We start from the raw sequence: 21,641 nt of genomic DNA, 5'->3' as shown, positions 1-21,641 counted from the left end.
TGGGCTTGGCTTCAGTTTCCATCATCTTAAAAATGGGTGATTGTAAAAATAAGTCCCTCTATATATACAGTTGAAGCCCAGAGGAGAGGGGGAGGAGAATATAAAACGATTGGAGTAGGATTGTTTCTGGTGAGATGAGCCACGAGGGCTAAGCATGGACAGGATCAGGGGTCCAGGATAAGGCCGCAGGATTGGTACATGCAAACTCAGCCCCATGGCTCCCTCCCCCTGGGAAGACCTCCATCACTCGATCCTCTCAAAGGCACATAGAGAATACTGAAAGAATAACCAAAGCCACAGAGCCATGAGGCCATCAGCCAGCCAGAGCCTGAGGCTGGCCTTGTGTCCAGGTCTAAAAATGGGAACCAGACAGGCTGGCTAATCAGCAGCCGTGATGGCACCCAGGAGTGCCTGCTCCTCCTTACTTAATAACATGGGTGCACATAAGACAACCGAGAGGGTAGAGAGTGTGAAATGGCCCTGTGACCAGCCCTATGCTGTGGTAAGTTGCTGAAGCATTCTGTGCCTCCGTTTCTCCATCAATAAAATGGAGAAAATAAGAATTTCATCAGCTGTGAGGATCAGAGGATTGACTATTGATGCTAAAGGTTTAGATGAGTCCCAAACTATACTTGGTCTTGTTTGCCCTTGTGGCATTATTCTATCTTTTGGAATCCTACCCTTCTGCCCTTCCTAACACGTAACATTCCAGTATGCACACAGGTCAGACTTCGGCACCTGTACACCGAACTTCTCAGACTCAGGGGCAGTTTCCCTCTGGAGATTGAGTTCTTCAGCTTGGAGGCTCTTGTTATTTTATTTCTGTTGCCTTGGCTACAAAGAATCTCAAGGAATATCTAGAAACCAAATTCAGGAGCAAGGGAGGGCGGGTGAACTGCTTTCTGCAGCACCTACCCCCTCCAGCAGAGGGCGATGAGTACCAAGCTTGGCTTGGCACCAGCCTGAGTACAAGCAGCTCACTGATGCCGTCCATTTCTAAACCCACAGCTAGATGGACTTCCAGGCACGGCTCTTTGCCAGACCCTTGGCCCTTTTTCTTCCTGGAAGTGGGCTCTCATGCCACACACCCACGTGTTTTTCAGAATAGATGTTATCTTCTCTGCCTCTAGCTCTGAGGTATCCCCTGCCTCAGTGTCCCAAACTATTACCTGTCATCACAGGGTGACCCTTCAATCCTAAGCCAAGAAGGGGATTTTCAAACCCAGGTAAGGTCTTGCTCACTCTTTTCCAACAAAACAGCACAAATGAAAGACCAAAAATAAAAACTAACTTTTTATTGTTTAGTGAGCTGATTTGGAGGGGCAGGCAGAAGTGGAGCATGGAGAGAAATGTCCAGCTTTGGGCCACCCAAAACTCCTGTTAACTGTATACAAAACATGAATGTTACAAAACTTGTATAGAAAATGGGTCAGCAAAGCAACAGCCCTGAAAGAGGGCTCAAGGCACCTGGGAGGCTGAGAAATAGCCCAACCTGGCCACAGGTGTGGCTGGGGTTCTGGGGGCCAGGGGTTGCACCCTGGCCTTCTGGACTCATGGGCCAAACAGACTCTTCCCCCACCCCTACTTAAGAAATCACGGCAAAATTGTCCCCCAAGGAACATAACTACCAGTCAAGGCAATGCCAGAAAAAAATGGGCTGAGCTGAGCCCTGAGTTCCCTTTCCCCAGGGCCCAGACCCAGGGGCAGGGACGCCTTTGTTTCTGAGGCCCGGGAGTGTGGGCCTCAAGATGTAGCCCTGTGGGGAGGCTCAGGCTGCTCCCTGGTGCACTGGGCCTGGGCTTTGGTCTGTGCTGAGCATGGGCAGAGGGGCCTCAGCGTGGTCCAGTCCAGCTGCAGTGGATCCAGAGGTGCTGTCCTTCCAGGTCCTTCTGGAGCCACTGTCCATGCCCTAGCTGGGGTAGCATAAGCAGCACCCAGTGCCCGAGGCCTCTGTGTTGGACTTGGCACCAGGGCCCAGGAGCCCATCGGTGACAGAGTACTCCGTGATGATGTCCTCCACGCGGGTAATGTAGAGGAGTGTCAGCAGCACCCCCAGGAACTGAGGAGAAGGAGCAGACAATGAGGGCCTGCCGGGTATCAGGGTGTCCCTCCCCAGGAGTTTCCAGCCCCTGGAGACACAAGCAGCATAGCAGAGGAAGCCCGAGGAAGCCTTTGCAATGCAGACCGCCTTAGCCGCTCCCAGGAGACCCCAGAGATCTCCCCATGTCCCACCCATCAGGCGCTGACTCCGTGCTGGGGTTCTTATCACCACCTCAGCCTGTGGATGGGACATTTTAGCTCGCCGAGCCCGTTTCCTCTTCTGTAAAATGGACGTGATGACCACACTCACTTCATGGAGAAGGCTGGAGACAGAGCCCATGAAGGGCGGCACAGTGGACGCTAACCATGCTGTTCTCCCTGTCCCTCCTCCCTCCTGGCCTTCCCGAAACAGTGCCCACCTGGGGGAGCAGGATACCCAGCAGGAGCCCCGCCATGATGGTGTAGTTGTCCATGAACCAGATGAGCACGGCATTGGTGCAGCCCCGCACGTAGATCACGTTCTGCACACTGAGGCGCTGCGCGGGAGGACGTCGTCAGCTCGCTGGCGCATCACTTGCCCTGCCCAGCCCCTCAACCTTGCCGCTCACTGTATGGGGTCCGAGAAGGTGACTCTAGACCACAGCTCTTCTAACACTGCTCCTAGCGAGCACTGGAATGAATGAGGGCACTGAGGACTTAGAGCACAGAACAGCTCCAGTGGGTTGAGAACAGTGTGGGTCTAAATGTCAGGGCTGCAGCAAAGATGATCTGACAGGGCACAGCCCCTAGTGTGTGTGTGTGTGTGTGTGTGTGTGTGTGTGTGTGTGTGTGTAGCACTGGGCTTTGAGCTAAATGCATTTCTCATGGACTTTCATGCCCAGATTGGCTTTGAACCACAATCCTCAGATCTTAGCCTCCTGAGTAGCTAGGATTACAGGCGTGAGCCACCAGCACCCAGCAACCACCATTATTTTTAACTCTCTTCCCACCATCACCTCAGCTTCTTTCCTAGCCCAGGAAGTGGGACCAGCAAGCATCCCCATCCCCCACACCCTCAGGACTTCCTTTCCTCTGGAAACTCCAAGTCCCAGGCAGAGAGAAGTTTGTGCTTCTTAAGGACAAAATGCAGCTGGCACTGCCCAGGGATGACCACTGCTGGGTGTGCCCAGGGCTGGTACCCAGCATACCCTGGCAGGTTTTCCCCATCCCAGGAGTGGGGCAGGAAGACTTTACCTCCTTGTCAATGGTTTTGTAGCCACACATGGTGTTGATGACATCTGTCTGAAATAGAAACATATTGTTGCTGACCACCCAGTGAGCAGATTGAGGAAACTGAGGCCATTTTTGCACTGTCTGGTGTGGGTGCGACACAGGTGGCATTTCTTTTCTTTTGTTTTTGGTTAGGGAATCAAACCCAGGTTAAGCCTGCCTCTGAGCAGGCTCTGAAAGCCCATCAAGGCTCTGTGGGAAGGCAGTAGCCCAGGAACCCAGAGAAGCAGGCACGGCCAGCCTCCGGCTGGGAGCCCTGAGCCACTCACTCTCTGCTGACATGGCTCCCCTACCAGGGCTGGAGCCAGACTGCTCCACTCCACTGGCTCTTCAAGGGATCACAGCTGGTAGGGCCCCAGGTGTGGTTTACCTGAGGGCACGGCTGGACTCCCAGCCATGCTCCTGCTCTGACCATCAGAGGGAACTGAGAAAGCTCCTTCCTGGAGGGAAAGCTATGGGGCGGGGGTGGGGTGGGAGGGAGAAGAGGGAGGCAGGGTGGGGTGCTGTCAGCTGCTAGTTAAGTTATTTCAGGACACCTGTGGCTGGGCCTAAACACACCTCCAACAAGTCCCATCTCAGGTAAGCCCAGGAAAAGGCCACTCCTCCCATCTCCACCTGGACCCTGTGAGGTGTCAGCCCAGCCATAAGGTAAGGGTAGATTTAAGTTGCAGTTCATGACCTTTCAGGGGGCTCCCCACAAAGCCAGTGATGGATGAGTGGGGAGACCCCGGGCAAGGCAGGGCATCAGACATCATCACTTCCTGGGTCTTTGTCCCCCTGCCATGAAGAACAGAGGAAGGAACAGATACTTGGTTTTGCCTACAAAGACATGAGGTGAGCCCTCCTCAGGGCAGCTTGGGATGTAGCGCAGGAGTCACATACTGAGAGCCTGGCATGTGCCAACACATCCCATGGCTGTGGTGACAAAGCTTACAGCCCCTGTCCCAGAGATGGGAAGAGAAGGAAGGGAAACAGGAAGTGAGGGGAGGGGCTTGGGCTCTGAGGCCCTGTCATCACTGGGTCATTTGAATGGCTGGGCTTGGTGTATGGAAGAATAACTTCCTCACTCCAGGCAGCCCCTGCCTTTCAGTGTGGACCCTCCCACACCTGGGCCTTGGAGAAGCCAGGGTGGCTCCCTGCAGACTCTGGGCATTTGAGGTGCACCGCCCCCCCCAGCAGTGCTGCCACAGTACTGCCCTGAAACAGTAACTGAGACCGCAGGGCTGCTCCCAGCCCAGCACACTCAGCTTGGCAGGGCTCCCAGCTCCAGGGAGAGGCCCCTGCCCACAGCTGCTTCACTAGGCCCGAGCAGAGTGGTGCCGATGTCAGAGTTCATGACTGCTCAGGGCATGGGCCTGAGCAAAGCTTCCTGCTCTGCCACCACCCAGAACCAGGCTGGGTCTGCACACATTCATTCCACACCAGGATGGGTGGGTGCCATGTCCAGCACACCTCAGGACAGGGGAGGTGACCACTGCAAGGCTGGTGCTGGTGAGGGGCGGGGGCTGGCATTGACTCCATCAGAGCCCTTTTTCCGAGTTGCAGATGCTCCCTGGGACCTCAAAGCCAAAGCCACCAGAGATGACCCCAGCACAGGCCTGGCTGTGCCTGCGGCGAGTGCGGCCCCTCCGCTGGCTGACCCAGGGCTCCAGAGCAGCTTGCCGCCTGGCCACCATTCCTGCCACCCCTGGGCAGGGCACTTGGTTAAGTACCTTTGTTTCCTCATCTGTCAAGTGAGCATCGTTGTAGGTCCTAGACCTGAGTAAGGGCTCAGCTAGCACCACCAAGCGGCCCAGGCCCGTTGCTCTGGGCCAAGCCCTTCCTGAGCTCAGAGCGGCTTTGCCTCTGCCCCCACCCACCATGGTCACCCTGTGCCTCCTACCTTGTTCCTGAGGCAGCAGGTGTAAGGAACCCCACAGGCCAGGGGCCCGGGGGCGCTGCAGTCATGGTACTGGTTTTTGTTCCAGTCTCGGTAGTCCTCCCCGCCACAGCACTTGAACTGAGGAGGAAAACAAGCAAGAGAGAGCAGCTGCCACCACTGCCCAAGCCACAGTGGGCAGCGATGGTGCTTCCCTGACTGCTGGCGCCCCTCTTCCATCTTCCTGAGCCCTGGGATAACAGATTTTACAGGCAGTGGAGAGTCTGAGTGAGCACCCAATGAAAAGGCTTAGGAAGGGGGTACTGGGACCCTAGACATGGTAAGAGGGAGAAAGGAACAGGGGCCTCTGGTTGGTAGGGCCAGCAAAGACTGCTCTAGAGAGAGACCATTTCCTCTGACCTGAGAGAGAAAGCCAGACAGCACGTGTAAAGGCCCTGTGAATTCCAGCTGCCAGCCCAAAGGCAGTGAGCATGTCTGGAACACAGCAAGCAAGAGTGGAGGTACAAAGGAAGCAGAGAACTGTGCAAAGGCCCTGAGGCACAGGAAGCAGGAAGCTGAGGCCAAACTCCAGGAGCAACAAGTCCAGCAGGGGCAGGAGGTGCAGAAACAAGCCACTGTCCTGGAGTCCCCATGGTGCTTTTTACCCATCAAGTGTCTGTCTGCATTCAAGGGGCATTTACTTTGCAATCAGACAGACTTGTGTTCAGATCCTCTCCACACATTCCCAGCTGTGTGCCAGCAGGCAAATGGATCTGCCTGTCTGGGCCTCAGATTCTTATCTGGACAGCAGGAGGGGCACTGGGCAGCTCTGCACAGCTGAGCCGGGCTTATAAAGAGGTGCAAATGTCCAGGGAACATTAGTCACTTGCACCCCATCCTAGAGAAGTGAAATCCCCCCATCAGCGAAAGGCTACTTCCAATGAAAACATAACTGTGCTCTCCAGCCAGAGCTGGTAGGCCCTCCCAGCACAAAGAGCCGCCCCACTGCACCTGTTCCATCTAGAGCTGGGAGCCAGGACCCCGAGGTGGTAAGAGCTGAGCCCCACCAAAGGCAGCGTAGGGGAGCCTGTGGAGCCCAGATCATGTCATGCCCTAGGAGGCGCTGCCAAGGACAGATTGGCCAACGGCCAGTCTGCCCTCACCCGGGAAAGTACAAGATGACCCCACCCTGCTCTAAGGGATCTCTTTTAAAAACTTCGGGGCCCTGCCTGGGGAAGGGCTGGTGGCCACTCCTGGTGCAGATGGAGACAGACCCTCAGCCCGGAGCTCACAGCGATGGGTGTGGAAGAGCAGGGGGCAGAGGCAGCTCCTGGGACCTGGGGGCCTGGGCAACTCAGGCTTGGGACTGAGAGAGGCCATCCTGCCCCAAGCAGAGGATCCTTGCACCCTAAGGCCCAACCCTCGCTCTGGGATGGGAACTGTAACCTAGACAGGTAAGGTAGGGATGGCACGGGAACGGGGCGGAGACCGGCTGTGACTTTGGGCCAGGGTTTCTCCATCCTGGCCAGACCCAGCCATAACCTACCCCAGCTCCCAGCCCATTCCAAGCCACCCCTGGCTCCTCACCTGCTTCTGAACAAAGTCCATGATGTTTTTGAAGTCTAGGTCATCATAGTAGTTCTGGATTCCTCTTCGAATGTTCTCATTCAGGAAGTCAATGGTCTATTGAGGAGAAACCAAGGGCCACCTGAAGGTCCCTTCTGTGCTCCACACTGCTCTTCCACCATCACTCTTCCACTCTCTAACCTTGCCCCCACCTCCCACCCCCGCTTCAGGAACACTAAGCTTTGAACTCAGGGTCCACTTGCTAGGCAGTTGTAACACTTGAGTCAACTTCCCTCCCCCTGCCCAGCTCCTTTTACTTTAGCTTATTTTTGAAGTACTGTCTCACTTTGGCCCAGGGCCAGCCTTGGATCTAGACTATGTCTGCCTCCCATGTAATTGGGATTACAGGCATATACCACCAGACCTCGCTTGCTCTGTCAATAGGGTCTCACTAACTTATTTAATCTAGATTGGCCTGCAACCATGACCCTCCCATCTCTACCTCTCTTACAGCTGGGATTACAGGCACGCACCACCATGCCTGGCCTTCCAGCCTTAACTTTGGAAGAGAAAACTGAGGTCCCAGGAAAAGGGGACCTGCCGAGCTAGCTAAGTGCCAGGGCAGGAAAGGCAGGTGCCAGGCTGGCTGGAGTTCAGGCCCCCTGTCCTCCTACATGGACCACTCCCTCCATCTCAGGGCCCTGACCCACAGGGATGAGCCCACTGGGAAGAGCACTGGCCCGCTGCCCTCTTGCAGTCACGCTGGCCTTTCTGGATCAACAGCCCGGCTGTTGTGCTGGCTGTGGTGCTGCAATGGAGGCACAAAGGCCCCACAGCGGGAAGGGTGGGGGCGGCGGGGCTGGCAGCCCAGCTCCAGGCTGTCAGGGACAATTGGAGCTTTCAGAGCAGAGGCAAAGGACCAGTAAAGACTGGGGACAAAGGGACATTCTTGGCTCTGGTGCCAGAGAGAGGAGCCAGCCAGGGCCTAGGGGACAAGAGCAGTGGGCGCACTGGATGGCAGCCCCTCCACCCATCCAGGTCCCCCACTTCCCCGCTGAGCCTCCATTCCCCAGCTGTCAAACAGCCCTGGAGATCCGTTCAGATCCGAGCAGCAAAGGCTAAGAGAAGCGAGAAGCCTCAGGGTCGAGGACGCACTCCCACAGCCACCATACATCATGTTCCAACCTGCAAACCCTGGGGAAAATGCTCTGTCACAATCAAAGCTATAACAGTGTTCAGCCAAGCCAGGCCTGGTCACTCACACTGGTGATCAGGAGGATTGCAGTTTGAAGCCAGCCTGGAGAAAGGACTGTTGAGGCCACCATCTCAACAAACACGCCAGACATGACGACTTATCTGTCATCTCAGAGCCACACGGGAGGTGGAAGGTAGGAAGATCAATCTTAAGGCCCTTATGAGAACTTATCTAAGCCATAACTAGAGCTCTTCAGGGTGCTCACTGCTGGGAAAGCAAGGATGTGGGAGTGGCTCGGTGTCAGAAGGGCGACCCTGGCTGAGCTCCCATGCAGACTATGAGGCGTTCTGAGCTCACTGGGCACACACCAGGGCGGAGGCTCAGGAGCCTGCTGCCTGCCAGCCACGTGGCCTGAGCAGAGCCAGGAGCTGCCTGGCTCAGTCCCGTTGTCCCAGGGGCTGAAGCTCCTTTCCAAGCTTGGATGCCTGTGCCTCTGGGTGATGAAGGGGCAGCCCACTGGCCGGGTCAGTCTGCCACCCGAAGAGGGACAGGAAATGAGCTCAGGACACTGAGGGAGGGCCCTGGGGCCATCGTCCTGCTCCACTCCCAGCCCTCTCGGGGTCATTTCCCTCGAGGGGCTTCAGGGCCACGGAGGGCAGCCCTGCCTCCCTTGGGGCACCCCGGCCCCTCCTCACACTGCCCCAGTCCTCCTCAGGTCTCCTGGGGAGGCCAGAGTGGGCCTCATCCTTACTGCTAGAGGCCAGGAGCCTCTCGGAACAGAACCCACGGAGGAAGAAACAGCACTGGGCCAGGGGCAGCAGCTGTCCAGCTACTTGGGGAGCCATAAGCTCTGTCTCTTAGGAGTGTTACTCACATGTTTACATTGTGTGTGTGAACATGTGTGCTGTGTGCGCACACATGTGATTCCTAGGGAGACAAGCAGGGCACGGGTGGCTCCTGTGCTCGGGTGCAGATACCAAAGGGGGCGGGGGCGGAGTGATAAGGTCCCACACAGTGGCCAGGCCATGCCATTTGCCAACTGAACTATCCGCTAGCATCACCCTGTCCGGTTCCACTTGGGGGTGGGGTACGAGGAACCCGTGCAGGGAGCAGTGGGAAGGAGGAACAGCTATAAGCCAGGTCATGCTGACAGAGGCAGCTCCAAAGTGACCCAGAACGCCACCAGGCAGCAGTGCGAGCCAGGCCTGGGGCAGTCACGTGGCCAGGCTGAGCTCAGGAAGCCATGAGCAAGCACACAGCAAAGCCACAGGGCTGCAGCTCACTCTGGCAGCCTGCGGATAACATCGAGTACACGTTCTACTCTTTGCTTTTTAGATCTCACTTTCCCCACTCTGAGGCCTTGCCACGCCCTCCCCGAGAGGTCTTGGAAGTTTGCAGGGGCTGAGGACTTGAAGAAGGAGGGCTCCCCTAGGCTGGGGGGTGGTTTCTGGGGTTGGAGGCATCCTCAGCTCCTGAAGGCTGCCCAAGAGCCTTCCATCGCTTCCCTGGCAGCTTGAGACCCCAGGTTGGCAAGCCGGGCCTCTGGCAGCAGGGCTGGGAAATGCTTTCCAGAGCCTTTCTCCGACTAGGCCAGCACCTGTGGAGGGTCCTGGGAATTTGAGGCTACTACCCCTCGTTCCCAGAAGCTCTACATGGAGGGTACACCCGGTGGTCCAGCCAGGCCAGTACAAAGCCTTCTCTACATGGAAAGCCCCCAGCGGCCTGGTTCCAGGGAAAGATGGATGTGAGCAGGTGCTCAGCCAAGGTAGCTATGGAGTCACCTGTTTTCTCCTGACCTCAAGGTGGGCCCAGAGCCAGGCAGTGCCAGTGCCAGGAGAGGATGCCAGGCTAGGGCTCCCCAGGACTGTGACATCATCCTAAGGATGACAATGAGGCTGCCCTGAAACACCTGACGTGCTGGTGGAGGTGGAGGAAGGAGGCCCAGGAGATGTGATGGACGGAGCAGCTATAGCTGCGGCTAACTCTGGTCCCTGTCCAACTGTGCCCACCTCTAACACCCCTCATAGTCTCACAAGAAGCCCCAGCTGAGACAGGGATGACAGCAGGGGTTGGGAGGTGTGGGTTCCTCGGGTCCTCACATAGCAGTATCACACCCCCCCTCTCTGATCTAAGTGGTGCCCCACCCCTGCCCCAGAGCAAACTCTGCCCCTCCCTGTGCCCAGATTTAGGAAAGACACTTCATTTCACTCCACTGTGGCAGCCCCCAGCCCTGCTCAGAGGCTGATGGAAGGTTTCTCCTCAGGGTGGTCTAGCTTTTTTAAGACTAGTGCTCTACCACTCAAGGCACAGCTTTACTTTGAGCTTTTGGTGGTTAATTGAAGATAAGAACTCACCAACTTCCCAGCCTGGGCTGGCTTAGCTAGGACTCCACAAATACGACAGGAACTGCCCCTTCCCTTTGAGCTCACCCAATGGGAAGCAGACCCTGGGTCTCAGGGGTGCCGACTACTGATGATTAGGTCCCACTACTGGAGACCCCAGCAGAGCAGGTGCTGTGCTTGCTTCTACTTGTTTACACCCATAAAGAGCAAGACAGGGACCAGACGCCAAGCTGCCTGCTGGCTCTGTCCAACTGGGGCTGGGGACTGGGAGATCGCTCCAGCTTGGTTGAGCCCTCATTGCCAAAGCAATGCTCTCTCATCGCGTTTCTTCCCTCACTCCTTACATCCAGCACGCAGTTCAGGACCATATCCTACCACATCAGCCCGGGCTGACTTTCTCCACTTTGATCCCCAAGCCACTGTCCCCTCTTCCTGGACCACCACCACCCTCCAGCTGCCCTTCTATGTGGCCCCTGCTCTCCTGCCACCCATTCTCCACAGAATGAAGTGCACATGGGGTCACATCCCCACTCCACACAGAACTGTCCATAGGCTTGCACTGCTTTCCAAAAGCTCTCTGAGCTCATCACCTGTGGATGACAGTGAATCCTGGGTTGGTCATCCAACCCGTCTTCCATCTCTTTTCCCATCATCACTCATGCTGCCAGCCACACAACTCCATCTGCACAGCTCAGTCCTGCTCAGTGGTCCCCTCTGCCTGCAACCTGGCCAGCTGGCCTCTTTACTACCTTTTACTGTCCTTGAGGTCATCCTGCTTCACTGTCATCGCTGGTTCACTGGATCAGTGCAAGGTGGAAGCCCCACGGGGGACCGTCCACAGTAGGTGCACAGTGAACAAGTGGCCGATGATGAACTCACCTGGTTCCGGAAGATCAAGGCTACCACGCCACCAATGAGCTCCATTATGAGGCAGATGCCAAGGATATACATAAACTGGAAAACAAAGTTCAGAGATTGTCCTGAAGAGGGTCAAGGAGGACGGCGTGAGGGGGGGGTCATGTGCACAGGTCAGGCACAGTGGGGAGAGTGGCTTCTGTGGCTGGCTCCAGGCCAGCTGCCGTTCCTCCTTTAGGATACAGGATGTGGACAGCTGTGTCCCAGAAAGCCTGTCTGTCTCTGGAGTCAAGGGGCAGGAAGAGTGACTCAGCCACTATTACCTACATTTGTCCCAGGGGTCCTCACCAAGGCCTGGGTGGACAGCTGCCCTTCCTCCAACAGCAATGGGAGAGCTAGGCCTGCTCCAGCACAGCCAGAGGGGACAGGCCTGTTGGATGGGCTGAATGGCAGCAGTCCAAAACATGTAGAAATGGCCTTTTAGTTTAGAAGACACCAACCCAGCCCTCTATCAAAGAGCAAGCATCAGCTGGGCATTGATAGCTCATGCATATAACCCTAGCTACTCAGGAGGCTGAGGTCTGAGAGACTCCCTTTAGGCTAAGGTCTTCCATCACAGGAAGTCAACGTTACTAAGCTAGAGTTTGAGAGTTAGTCCACACTGATGGCTCATGACTATAATCCTAGCTACTCAGAAAGGCCCACATCTGAAGATCAAGGTTTAAAGCTAATTTAGGCAAGAAAGTCCGGGGGCCTCTTATCTCCAATTAACCAGCAAAAACCTGGAAGTGGAGCTGAGGTAGAGTGGTAGAGCACCAGTCTTAAGCAACAAAGCTCAAGTTCAGGCCCCCAAGACACACACACACACATACACACACACACACACACACACACACACACACATCTCACACCTCACACTCTCACACACATAAGAGCAAATATCATCCAAGCTGATTCTGAGGCTGGAAGCTGGACTGTGGGTTGGACTGTAAGGGTTTCTGGGATGGAGGGAAAAAAGGAAGGCAACACACAAAGGAGGTTTGCTGGCTACAGGAGCTGATGGTTGCTCTCCTGAGTGTGGTTTCTTCTATGACAGCCAGAGGCCCAGGTGAAATTACGGTAAGAAGCCAAGTATTGAAATTAACTTACATATGCAAATGTGGAGGCTGTGCTCCTCTACATCTAGGAATCTCCCCAGAAGACCTGGGCTGTGAGGACGAGTACCAGGGCCCCCCCAGCCCCTTCCCTCCCAGCACAGGGCTAGGTAGCACCAACTCACCACTTGGAGAAGGCACAGGTTGTCCCGGAGAGAAGCCAGCACCCCGATAAAGGAGACGATGAACATGATGACTCCGAGGAGGATGAGGATGATGGCCGGGGCCAGGAAGGCACTTTCCAATGTTTTGTACTTCTGTCGCTCAACCTCCGCGTAGATCCCCACCGACAGCACCAAACCCCCAATCAGCTATAGCAGAGGGCAGAGGGAGACGGGGGGGACAGGTCACTTCTGATCTTCCTCAACGAGATCACCTAGCCAGGCATGATGGCTCACACTTGTAATCTTGGCTAGTCAGGAGGTAGAGATCTAGAGGACAATGGTTCGAGTATAGTCTGGGCAAAAAGTTAGCAATACCCCATCTCATCAGTAAGCTGGGCCTGGTGGCATACACCTGCCATTCCAGCCATGAGTGGCATATGGCATATACAGGGAAGGATGAGTAAGAGGATATTGATTCAGACCAGTTTAGTCAAAAATACACAAACACACACACACACACACACACACACACACACACACCACACACACGCACACACCACACACCTATCTGAAAAAATAACTATAGCAAAAAGGGCTGGGAGCATGACTTAAGTGCCAGAGCACCTGCCTAGTAAGCACAAGGCAATAAATTTAAACCCTAGTATCCCTCCCCCGATACAAATTGTCTAGGATTCTGGTACCTGTCGTTGGGAGGCACCCCTGGACTCCATGCATGAGGAACCCTTGTCATGGCTGAATTGTGACTCCCCCAAAAAATCTTCTGCTAAATCCTAACCTTCCAGTACCTCAAAATGTGACTCTGTTTGGAGCTGGGGCCATTAAAGTGGCAGTTAAGTTAAAATGAGGTCATGGAGGTGGTCCTGGTCCAATGGCTGGTATTCTTATAAGAAGAAATACATAGCCGGGCGGTGGCTCAGGACTGTAATCCTAGCTGCTCAGGAGGCTGAGATCTGAGGATCAAGGTTCAAAGCCAGCCCGGGCACAAAAGGACCTGAAACTCTTACCTCCAGTTAATCTCTAGAAAATGGGAAGTGAGGCTTGGCTCAAGGGTAGGGTGGTACCCTTGAGCTAAAGAGCTCATAGACAATGCCCAGGCCGACTTCAAGCCCCCCCCCCTCACACACACACATACACACACACACACACACACACACACACACACACACACACACACAGAAATACATGAAGACCAGGGAGAAGACACCATTTACCAGTCGAGGAGAGAAGCTTCAAAAGAGACTGGCTATCCCTGATCTTAGACTTGAACTGTGAGGAAGTGAAAGCTTTGCTGTGGCCTAAGTCTCTGTATCTGTAGCACTTGATGTTATAGCAGCACTTGCAAACTGATACAGCTCTATGTCTCTTCTCACTTTAGAGGACAGCAGTCAGGGAAAAGGCCCAAGACCAGGGTCTGATTCCCAACTCTGCCATATGCTTTGGCCTTGGGACCAGCACTGACCACCTGAGTCTGTTCTCATCTGAAAAATGGGTGTAGCCTTGCCCACTTCTGCCCTGCTTATCCATCCCACAGTGTGGTGTGAAGCTCTGCTTAGGTGAAGCCAAGAATGCCACATACCCTGATGTGCGGGTCACACAGGCAGGTCACCTGAGGAAGCTGCAGGGAGGCAGAGGGGAGAGACATTTCCTGTGGCATATACGCAAGGAACATCAGGGTGACATTAGGGAGGCTAAGAGTACGACTGGAGGAATTGAAAGGGAGTTTTAAGGAGAATTTTCTCACTATCAACTTTTCCACTAGGCAAAACACAGCATGCAGCCAAGAGTGCTGCATGGTGGCTCATGCCTGTAACCCTAGCTACTTAGGAAGCTGAGATCTAAGGTTAGTTGGGATCCTCACACATCTGCACCACACACACAGATCGGATGTGTTCACCTCAGGGCCACTACTCAGATTCACTTCTGACATCCAAGGGGCTCACTCTTCCACCTCCTTCTGTCTTTACTCAGTGAGGCCTTTGGGGGGCCACCTTATTTAAAGTGTATTATTTAAAGTAATCCCAGTTCTCTGGAGAAAAAGGCAGAATTAGAGACCAGCCTGGGTTACACAGTATAACACTCTCAAGTGTGGATGGAGGAGGAGAAGGGAGAAGAGGAGGAGGGGAGGGAGGAGGGAGGGGGAGGGGGAGGAGGAGGATTCCCTTCCAACGAAATGCCTCAGTTTTTGAACTTCAGTCCTCAGACTTCAGCATCCTGAGTAGCTAAGATTGCAGGCATGAGGCACTGGCACCCCACTCTCCTTTGCATTTCTGAGCATTTAGCATATTATTTAATTGCTCTGGGATTTTGTTGTCTTCCCCCTGGGAAGCTCAGCTCCAGATCGGGAGGCCTTTCTGGCTGTGGCGGGCATTCCTGGCACCTGGCAGTCCTGAAGCATAGGCATTGTTTACAGTCTGAAAACAAATAAGGGCTGGGCTTTCCACAGACCCCTGGGTTTGAGTCAGATGCTCTTTCCCTGGTCTCCTGCCAGCAGCCTAAGGATATGAGCTTTCCGGAAAGCTGGGAAAGGTCATTCAGTTACTGGACTTCACTGAGCTGAAGCAGCACGGAGCTCGTGTGGACTAAGGCCTGGAGGGGGAGGAGGGGGATGGGGTTAGCAAGGTGTGCTAGGGGCACGTGTCCTAGATGCTTCATTGGGGACAGAGAGGCCACCTCACTTGGGTACCTACCCAAGCCTTCCACAGATGCTAACAGGCTCCCAGAGACACAGTCTCCTCACAGATTTCCTGGGCTTCTACAGAAAGTCAAGGAGGACCGTACCTGCTTCCTCCTGAGCACTGATAAGTGACAGGGACAAGTCACAAACAGAGCCCATGGCACACAAACATACTGACAAAGGGTAAGCAGGAAGTGGGCTCTCCCAGGCGCAGTGCCAGCTGTATGTTAAGGCTGGGCTATTCCCCCTTTGATGTCCTCGGTTTGAAAAGTTCATGGAGCCCCATTCCCCACAGGCTAGCAGGAACACCTCTAACACCTATGAGCTGGATGAGCCAAAGGCACCACCAGAGACTCAGCTGGCCATATCAGGAACACCACAAATTAGAGGGATGGTAACCAAATTACCCACTTGATGCATTTAACAATGTGTAAGACAGCACATGCACACATGCTGGGGGGTGGGGGGGAAGGAAGGAGAGAGAGAGAGAGAGAGAGAGAGAGAGAGAGAGAGAGAGAGAGAGAGAGAGAGAGACATCTAAACGGTAACCTTAAACAAACAAAAAAATCTTTGAGAGATAAGATTAACCAGATGCTATCTGACTAGGCGTAGTACTCCAAACCCAGAACATGGCAAAATTGTTATTAAAGTCTACTTTTATTTGTGATCTCTAGAACTGTGTGGATCAACCTTTAAAAGCCAAATGGCAACAGGATATAGTGGAGCATGCCTGTAATCCCAGCACTCAGGAAGCTGAGGCAGAAGGACTTCAAGAAAATAAAAACCTCAAATATCCATATCTGAATTAGTCTACCTTCTAGGATTTGCTTACTAAACTAAACCCCAACCCTGAATGAAAACCAGAGAGGCCTCCCATTTGGAGTAAAGATGACCTTAGTAATCAAAGGACACCCACCAGGGCGGGCACAGAAGTCAGAGCTCAGGCCTGGGGTGAAGAGAACATTCAAAGACTCAGCAGCTTGTGGGCAGCAGAGATGGTGTTTCACACTTCTGCAAGTTCTCACACCACCACTGACTTCAAACAACTATTCCATCTGAGTATTTCCAGAGTTGATTCCCAACACACTGGAGAGTTCAAGGTTTCCTGTAGTCAGAGGAATCCTCTTCCTGCAGTGTGAGGACGGGGCGCTGACATGCTCCCCCCACCCCCTTCTTGTAGCTTGGAAATCATTTTTCCCCTGGGCCTTGGAACTGTCACTAGCTCACTCAGTTCAGCTGGGACAGAATGGACCTTGGCTCTCTGCAGAAAAGCAAGAGGTGGCTCCTCTTTTCTGCAGGCTCCCCAGAATCCTGCGACCACCACAGGACCAGCTCTTGGCAGAAAACCAAACTTCTCTGAGTCTGATCTCATTTCCTCCATTACAATTACCATTTCCTTGTTATATAACCTAGTGATATTTCCAGGCCACAAAAACCATGAAAAAGGCAAAATGGAGCCATGGTAGCCACTCCCCCATCACTTGGTCCTATCAGCCAAAGGTACCATCACCCATCTTCCTCACACATGGCTCTGTACAGTACACAGGGTAAGCAGCGTTCCTCCAGCAAGCCTCTGGAGGGGCCTCAAGCACAGGGAGTGCTGGCACAAACCTTCCCAAGAACTTCAAGCTTTCCAAATGGTATTTACATCTCTGATGACATCAGTTTATCCATCTGAGTAGAAGACTATCTGTCAATGCCAGCATGCAGCCCTATCCACTCCTCTCTCTCTGCTAATTATAGCCATTCCTCCGGCAATGAGCCACCCCGCCCCAGCCTTGGTGCAGGAAGCAATGGCCCATTTGTCAAGCAGGATAGCTTTGGCTAAACAGACCTGGGGGTAGGGGCACATGCCATGCCCTATGAGGCCACAGTGAGGAAGGGTATGCTGCTGGTAGCCTGTGCCAGGCCCCAGAGCTCAGCCTTTGCAACCACACAGAGTAGTCCTGTCTACCCCAAGTATGAAATTGGTCCCCTCAAAGTCCTGCAGTCTAGAACTCAGCTCCATCTGGGCAAGGTCAGGCTCAGCTTCTCAGAGCTGCTAGGAAACAGAGGCCCTGTGCCACATGCCAACACGTATGTGCCCTTCAAGAAGTACCCAGCAGAGGCAAGTACATACGTCACAGAGACCCCAAAGACCCATTATTTTTCTAAAGGCACACACCAGTCTCCTACTGTGTATTAACCCCAGGGTCACCACATGACTGGATTTGGCACAAGATGGAGGGAGAACAGAGGAAAGGCCAGAAATGTCCATCAGGGAGCATTTGAGTTGGGGTGGAGGAAAAGACCACGCTTTTAAAGCCTCAACTTTTTTTTTTTTTTTTTTTTTTTTTTTGCCAGTCCTGGGCTTGAGCTCAGGGCCTGAGCACTGTCCTTGGACTTTCTCAAGGCTAGAGCTCTACCACTTGAGCCTCAGCACCACTTCTGGCTTTTTTCTATGTATGTGGTACTGAGGAATCGAACCCAGGTCTTCATGCATGCTAGGCAAGCACTTTAACCACTAAGGCCAAACTCCCAGCCCCTAAAGCCTCAACTTTTGCTGCTGTTTGGCTATCAAGTGTTCTCCAAAAGTTGACACAGTGAAGTCTCAAAGTGGCATTTACTGGAAGGCACTAGCTCCTGATGGAGGCAGGGCCTACTGGGAGGGGCTTAGGTCACTGGGACTGTGTTCTTCATTTTTTTTTCTTCTATGTATGTGATACTGAGGAATTGAACCCAGGTCTCTATGCATGCTAGGCAAGTACTCTACCACTAGGCCACGCTCCTGGCCCCTCTTTTTTTTCTTTCTTTTCTTTTTTTTTTTTTTTATGGTCAGGATAATGTAAAGAGGGGTTACAGTTACATTCGTCAAGTAGTAGGTGCATTACTTCTCGCACAATGATACCCCTTCTCATGTTTTTGTTTTTGTTTTTGCCAGTCCTGGGGCTTGAACTCAGGGCCTGAGCACTGTCCTTGGACTTTCTCAAGGCTAGAGCTCTACCACTTTAGCCACAGCACCACTTCCAGCTTTTTTCTATGTATATGGTACCAAGGAATCCAACCCGGGTCTTCGTGCATGCTAGGCAAGCCCTCTACCACTAGGCCAAACTCTTGGTCCACCTTCTAATGTTTTTGTCCCCATTTCCCTCCCCCCCACCCCTCCCAATCATCTTGTTTTCTCCCCTTCCCTTCTCTATTTCAAATCAACAAATAAACAGATATACAATATACCAGGTTGGGACTGCGTTCTTGAGGGAGACAGGGGATCCTAGACCCTTCTTTTTTCTACCTTGGTTGTGTTTATTCCTCCACGTGCCATTTACCTGAAATGGTGCCTTCCCAGACTCCAAAACAAGTGGGCCACTATCCACCCATAAACCTTTCCTCTCATTGATCGTCTCAGGCACATTAAGGGAATAGACTAGCAGACTAACAGAACCTGTGAGCTAAAATGAGGCCTGCATCTGTTTCCAGCTCTTCATGTCTTCCATCTGTTCTTCTGTCTGTCTCTAACAAACCTTCCTACTACTGTTGAAGCCTTGTAACACATCCTGGCATCTGCCGCTCATATCCTCCCTCCTGTCTTCTTTGCAAGTGTCCTGAACAGTCCTGGATCTGGATTCTTCCATGTTTGGTTTAGAATCACCTTGCCAGCCTTCACGAAAAGCAAAACACTGAGATTTGCTTGGAACCATATTGAATATAGATTCAGTATGGAGAGACCTGATGATTCTTAATCAGATCCTGCCCTGTGAACATGGGTTCTGGGTTAGCCCTTTTGATGTATGACTTTTCTATGGATATGTTCTTTTAAAGCAGGGTCTCACTAGTAGCCTAAGATGGCCTTGAACTCATGGTCCATCTGTCTCCGCCTACTGAACGCTAGGATTTCAGGCATGTTTGTCTGTCTTCCTTAATAACAGTGCTCTCCACCTCCCTCAAGCTTTCCTTGTTGTCTGGCAGCTGGGGAAAGCCTCCTCGAAGTGTTCTGGAGGCTGTCTGATAGCTAGGCTCATGTGTAGGAACATGGCCTTTGGAAAACAAGCCTCTCTAGGAAGCAGAGTGGGCGGTTCATCTGCTTTCAGCCCCTATTGTGAGCCGAGACACTCACACACAGCACATTCCAGGCTGTGAGGGAGCTGCACTGGGAGGTGTGCAAGCCTGGGTCATCTAGTCTAGCCAGGGCAGAGAGGAATTTCTAATCAGAAGCAACCATAACACAGGGAGCACAGGAGCTGTGTGTTGGGCTGCTAGAATCCCTGTTAGGGCAAAATGCGGGCATCCAGGTGGGAATAGCACAAAAGATAACAGATCAGAATATGAAGACAAGATATAGAGACACTATGTTTAGGGAGAGCAAGGAAGAATCAGGAAGGAGACATAGGGTCTGACTCTATGCACCTGGGCCTTCGGTCAGCCGGCTGGTATCTGCCTAGAGGAATGAGTTGGAGGAATGACATAGCTTCAGATGCTGCAAAGCCCAAAGAAGGAGTGCTGTGAGATCCCATTCTGGCACAGAGCCCTGGAGGCATAAGAACAGAGTGACTCATGTTGAATGTGAAAGCCATGGAGACAGCACTGAAAGGAAGAGGAGTCAAGAGTAAAATCACTTCCACCCGTTGCCCTCTTCTCCCTGGTTTCCTCCCCGTCCTTCTCCAGACTCTCTGTCTCAAACTCACCCGAGTTTGAACCATGACCCTCTGAGCCTGCCTCCCCCATAGTCCATGAGTCTTGTATCTGCTTGGCCTTGGTGAGGGTTCTTGGGCATAGCATTTGGGCGGGCTGATAGCTGTGGCTTAGGAATTAACTGACCCAGACACTGAAACAAGAGTGGAGTGTTTCATTTCTCCTAGGAGACAAGGGAAAGCCATTTGAATAAGCCTGGTAGAATGCACCAAGTTTGACTTCATGCACCTGTTTTATAAGACACTCAGCACATGCCAAGGTACCTGGGTATAGAAGACCTCTGGAACAAATCCAAAATGTTAGCCTTGGGATGGATGAGCCCGCTCCTGAGGTTTGAATTGGGCAAAGGGGCCATGTAAGGGTGAAATGTCTTATGGACTGAATCATAAGGATTGAGGGGGCAGCCAGGTATGTTAGGGCATGCTTATAATCCTAGAACTCAGGCAGAAGAGGCAGGAGGATCTATTGAGAAGCTACCCTGGATTTCATAGCAAGTCTAAGGCCAAAGTGAGACTCAGTCTTAAAGACAACCAAACCAAAAAACAAAACAAAACAAAACAAAGCCAGGCACAGTGGCTCACGCCTGTAATCCTAGCTATTCAGGAGGCTGAGATCTGAGGATCAAGGTTCAAAGCCAGCCTGGACACAAAAGGACCTGAGAGTCTTCAGTTAACCTCTAGAAAATGGAAAGTGGGGCTTAGCTCAAGCCTTAAGCTGACGAGCTCAGGGATAGTGCCCAGACCCAGGGGTAGGGCGGTAGCCTTGAGCTGAAGAGCTCAGGGATAGTACCCAGACTAAGTTCAAGCCCCATGACCCACAAAAAACAAACAAACAAACAAACAAAAAACTAAACCCAAACTGGGGCTGGGAGTGTGGCTTAGTGGTAGAGTGCTTGCCTAGCATGCATGAAGCACTGGGTTCAATTCCTCAGTACCACATACACAGAAAAAGCCAGAAGTGGCTCTGTGGCTCAAGTGATAGAGCACCAGCCTTGAGCACAGAACGGCTCAGGGACAGAGCCCAGGCCCTTAGTTCAAGCCCCACAACTGGCTAAAATAAATAAAACTTAAAAACAAATACATACACATGAAATAAATAAAGGTAGTGAGAAGGAGGGGGCAGAAGGGAGGGCAGGGCATCATGTCACCAGCTGTGCAGGTAGCAGTGTTATTAGTGAGGCCAGCTGCATTCACTGTCAGAATCTCATCCGATCTACTGCCACATCAAGTTCTCCACACCACTCCACATGCACACTGAGAGATGGAGGATGGGCAAGTCTTAGTGTACCTAGGAGAGTGACCTTCACCTCATGGGACCCCAGAGAGGAGCCCAGAGCTCCTTAGACGTGCTTTCAAAGCTGCAGCTTTCAGAACCAGAGACACACATATAGCATAGCAGAATCCATGGAAGTTCCAGTGCAGGTGGGGCCCACATTCTACTTGGGGAGAAGAGCATACATAAAAGCATGCAATGTGTTGTAAATGCTCCAGTGAATAAGCGGGGCACTGGGATCACAGCCAGGAATGGTAATGCTTAGGTGAGGAGGGGCCTGGCACATGGTTAACAGGGATTAACATCTGAGCAGCGGCCCAGGCCTTAGAGCAAGCTGGTCCACTTGAGGAAGAGCAGGGGGAAAGGGCTAATAGACAGGGGGAGCATTGGAGATAGGGGTGCAGGTTAGGGAACATTTTGGGGCAATAGAGGATACCAGCTTTTATACTCGTGAGGGTGCTAAGCACTGGGTTGCATGAAGTCGGCTGATACAACTAGGATTTTCTTTTTTCTGGTGCCAGTTCTAGAGCTTGAACTCGGAGCCTTAGGCTTTTTCACCAAAGGTGGTACTTTACCACTTGAGCCACACCTCTGCCTCCAGCTTTTTGGTGCTTAATTAGAGA

The 21,641-nt window shown here is 52.9% G+C and overlaps 1 protein-coding gene across 1 annotated transcript in view; it reads right to left on the bottom strand.

The window, feature by feature from the left end:
- Positions 1-1,675: 1,675 nt before the first annotated feature.
- Positions 1,676-21,641, bottom strand: part of Tspan15 (tetraspanin 15) — a 36,257-nt gene continuing 16,291 nt past the window's right edge. Inside the window, exons 2-8 of the mRNA XM_090346469.1 lie at positions 12,405-12,590; positions 11,150-11,224; positions 6,755-6,850; positions 5,192-5,308; positions 3,274-3,321; positions 2,460-2,576; positions 1,676-2,059 (exon numbers count right to left, since the gene is read on the bottom strand). Coding sequence (XP_090202595.1) covers positions 1,910-2,059; positions 2,460-2,576; positions 3,274-3,321; positions 5,192-5,308; positions 6,755-6,850; positions 11,150-11,224; positions 12,405-12,590 — 789 coding nt within the window. The 3' untranslated portion in view covers positions 1,676-1,909. The remainder of the gene's footprint in view (positions 2,060-2,459; positions 2,577-3,273; positions 3,322-5,191; positions 5,309-6,754; positions 6,851-11,149; positions 11,225-12,404; positions 12,591-21,641) is intronic.

This window comes from Megascapheus bottae, chromosome 15 (assembly GCF_031878675.1).
Source record: "Megascapheus bottae isolate mThoBot1 chromosome 15, mThoBot2.hap1, whole genome shotgun sequence".
Taxonomy (NCBI): Eukaryota; Metazoa; Chordata; class Mammalia; order Rodentia; family Geomyidae; genus Megascapheus; species Megascapheus bottae.
Note: the sequence above shows the minus strand (reverse complement) of the source record. Positions and strands in the feature narration are given on the sequence as shown.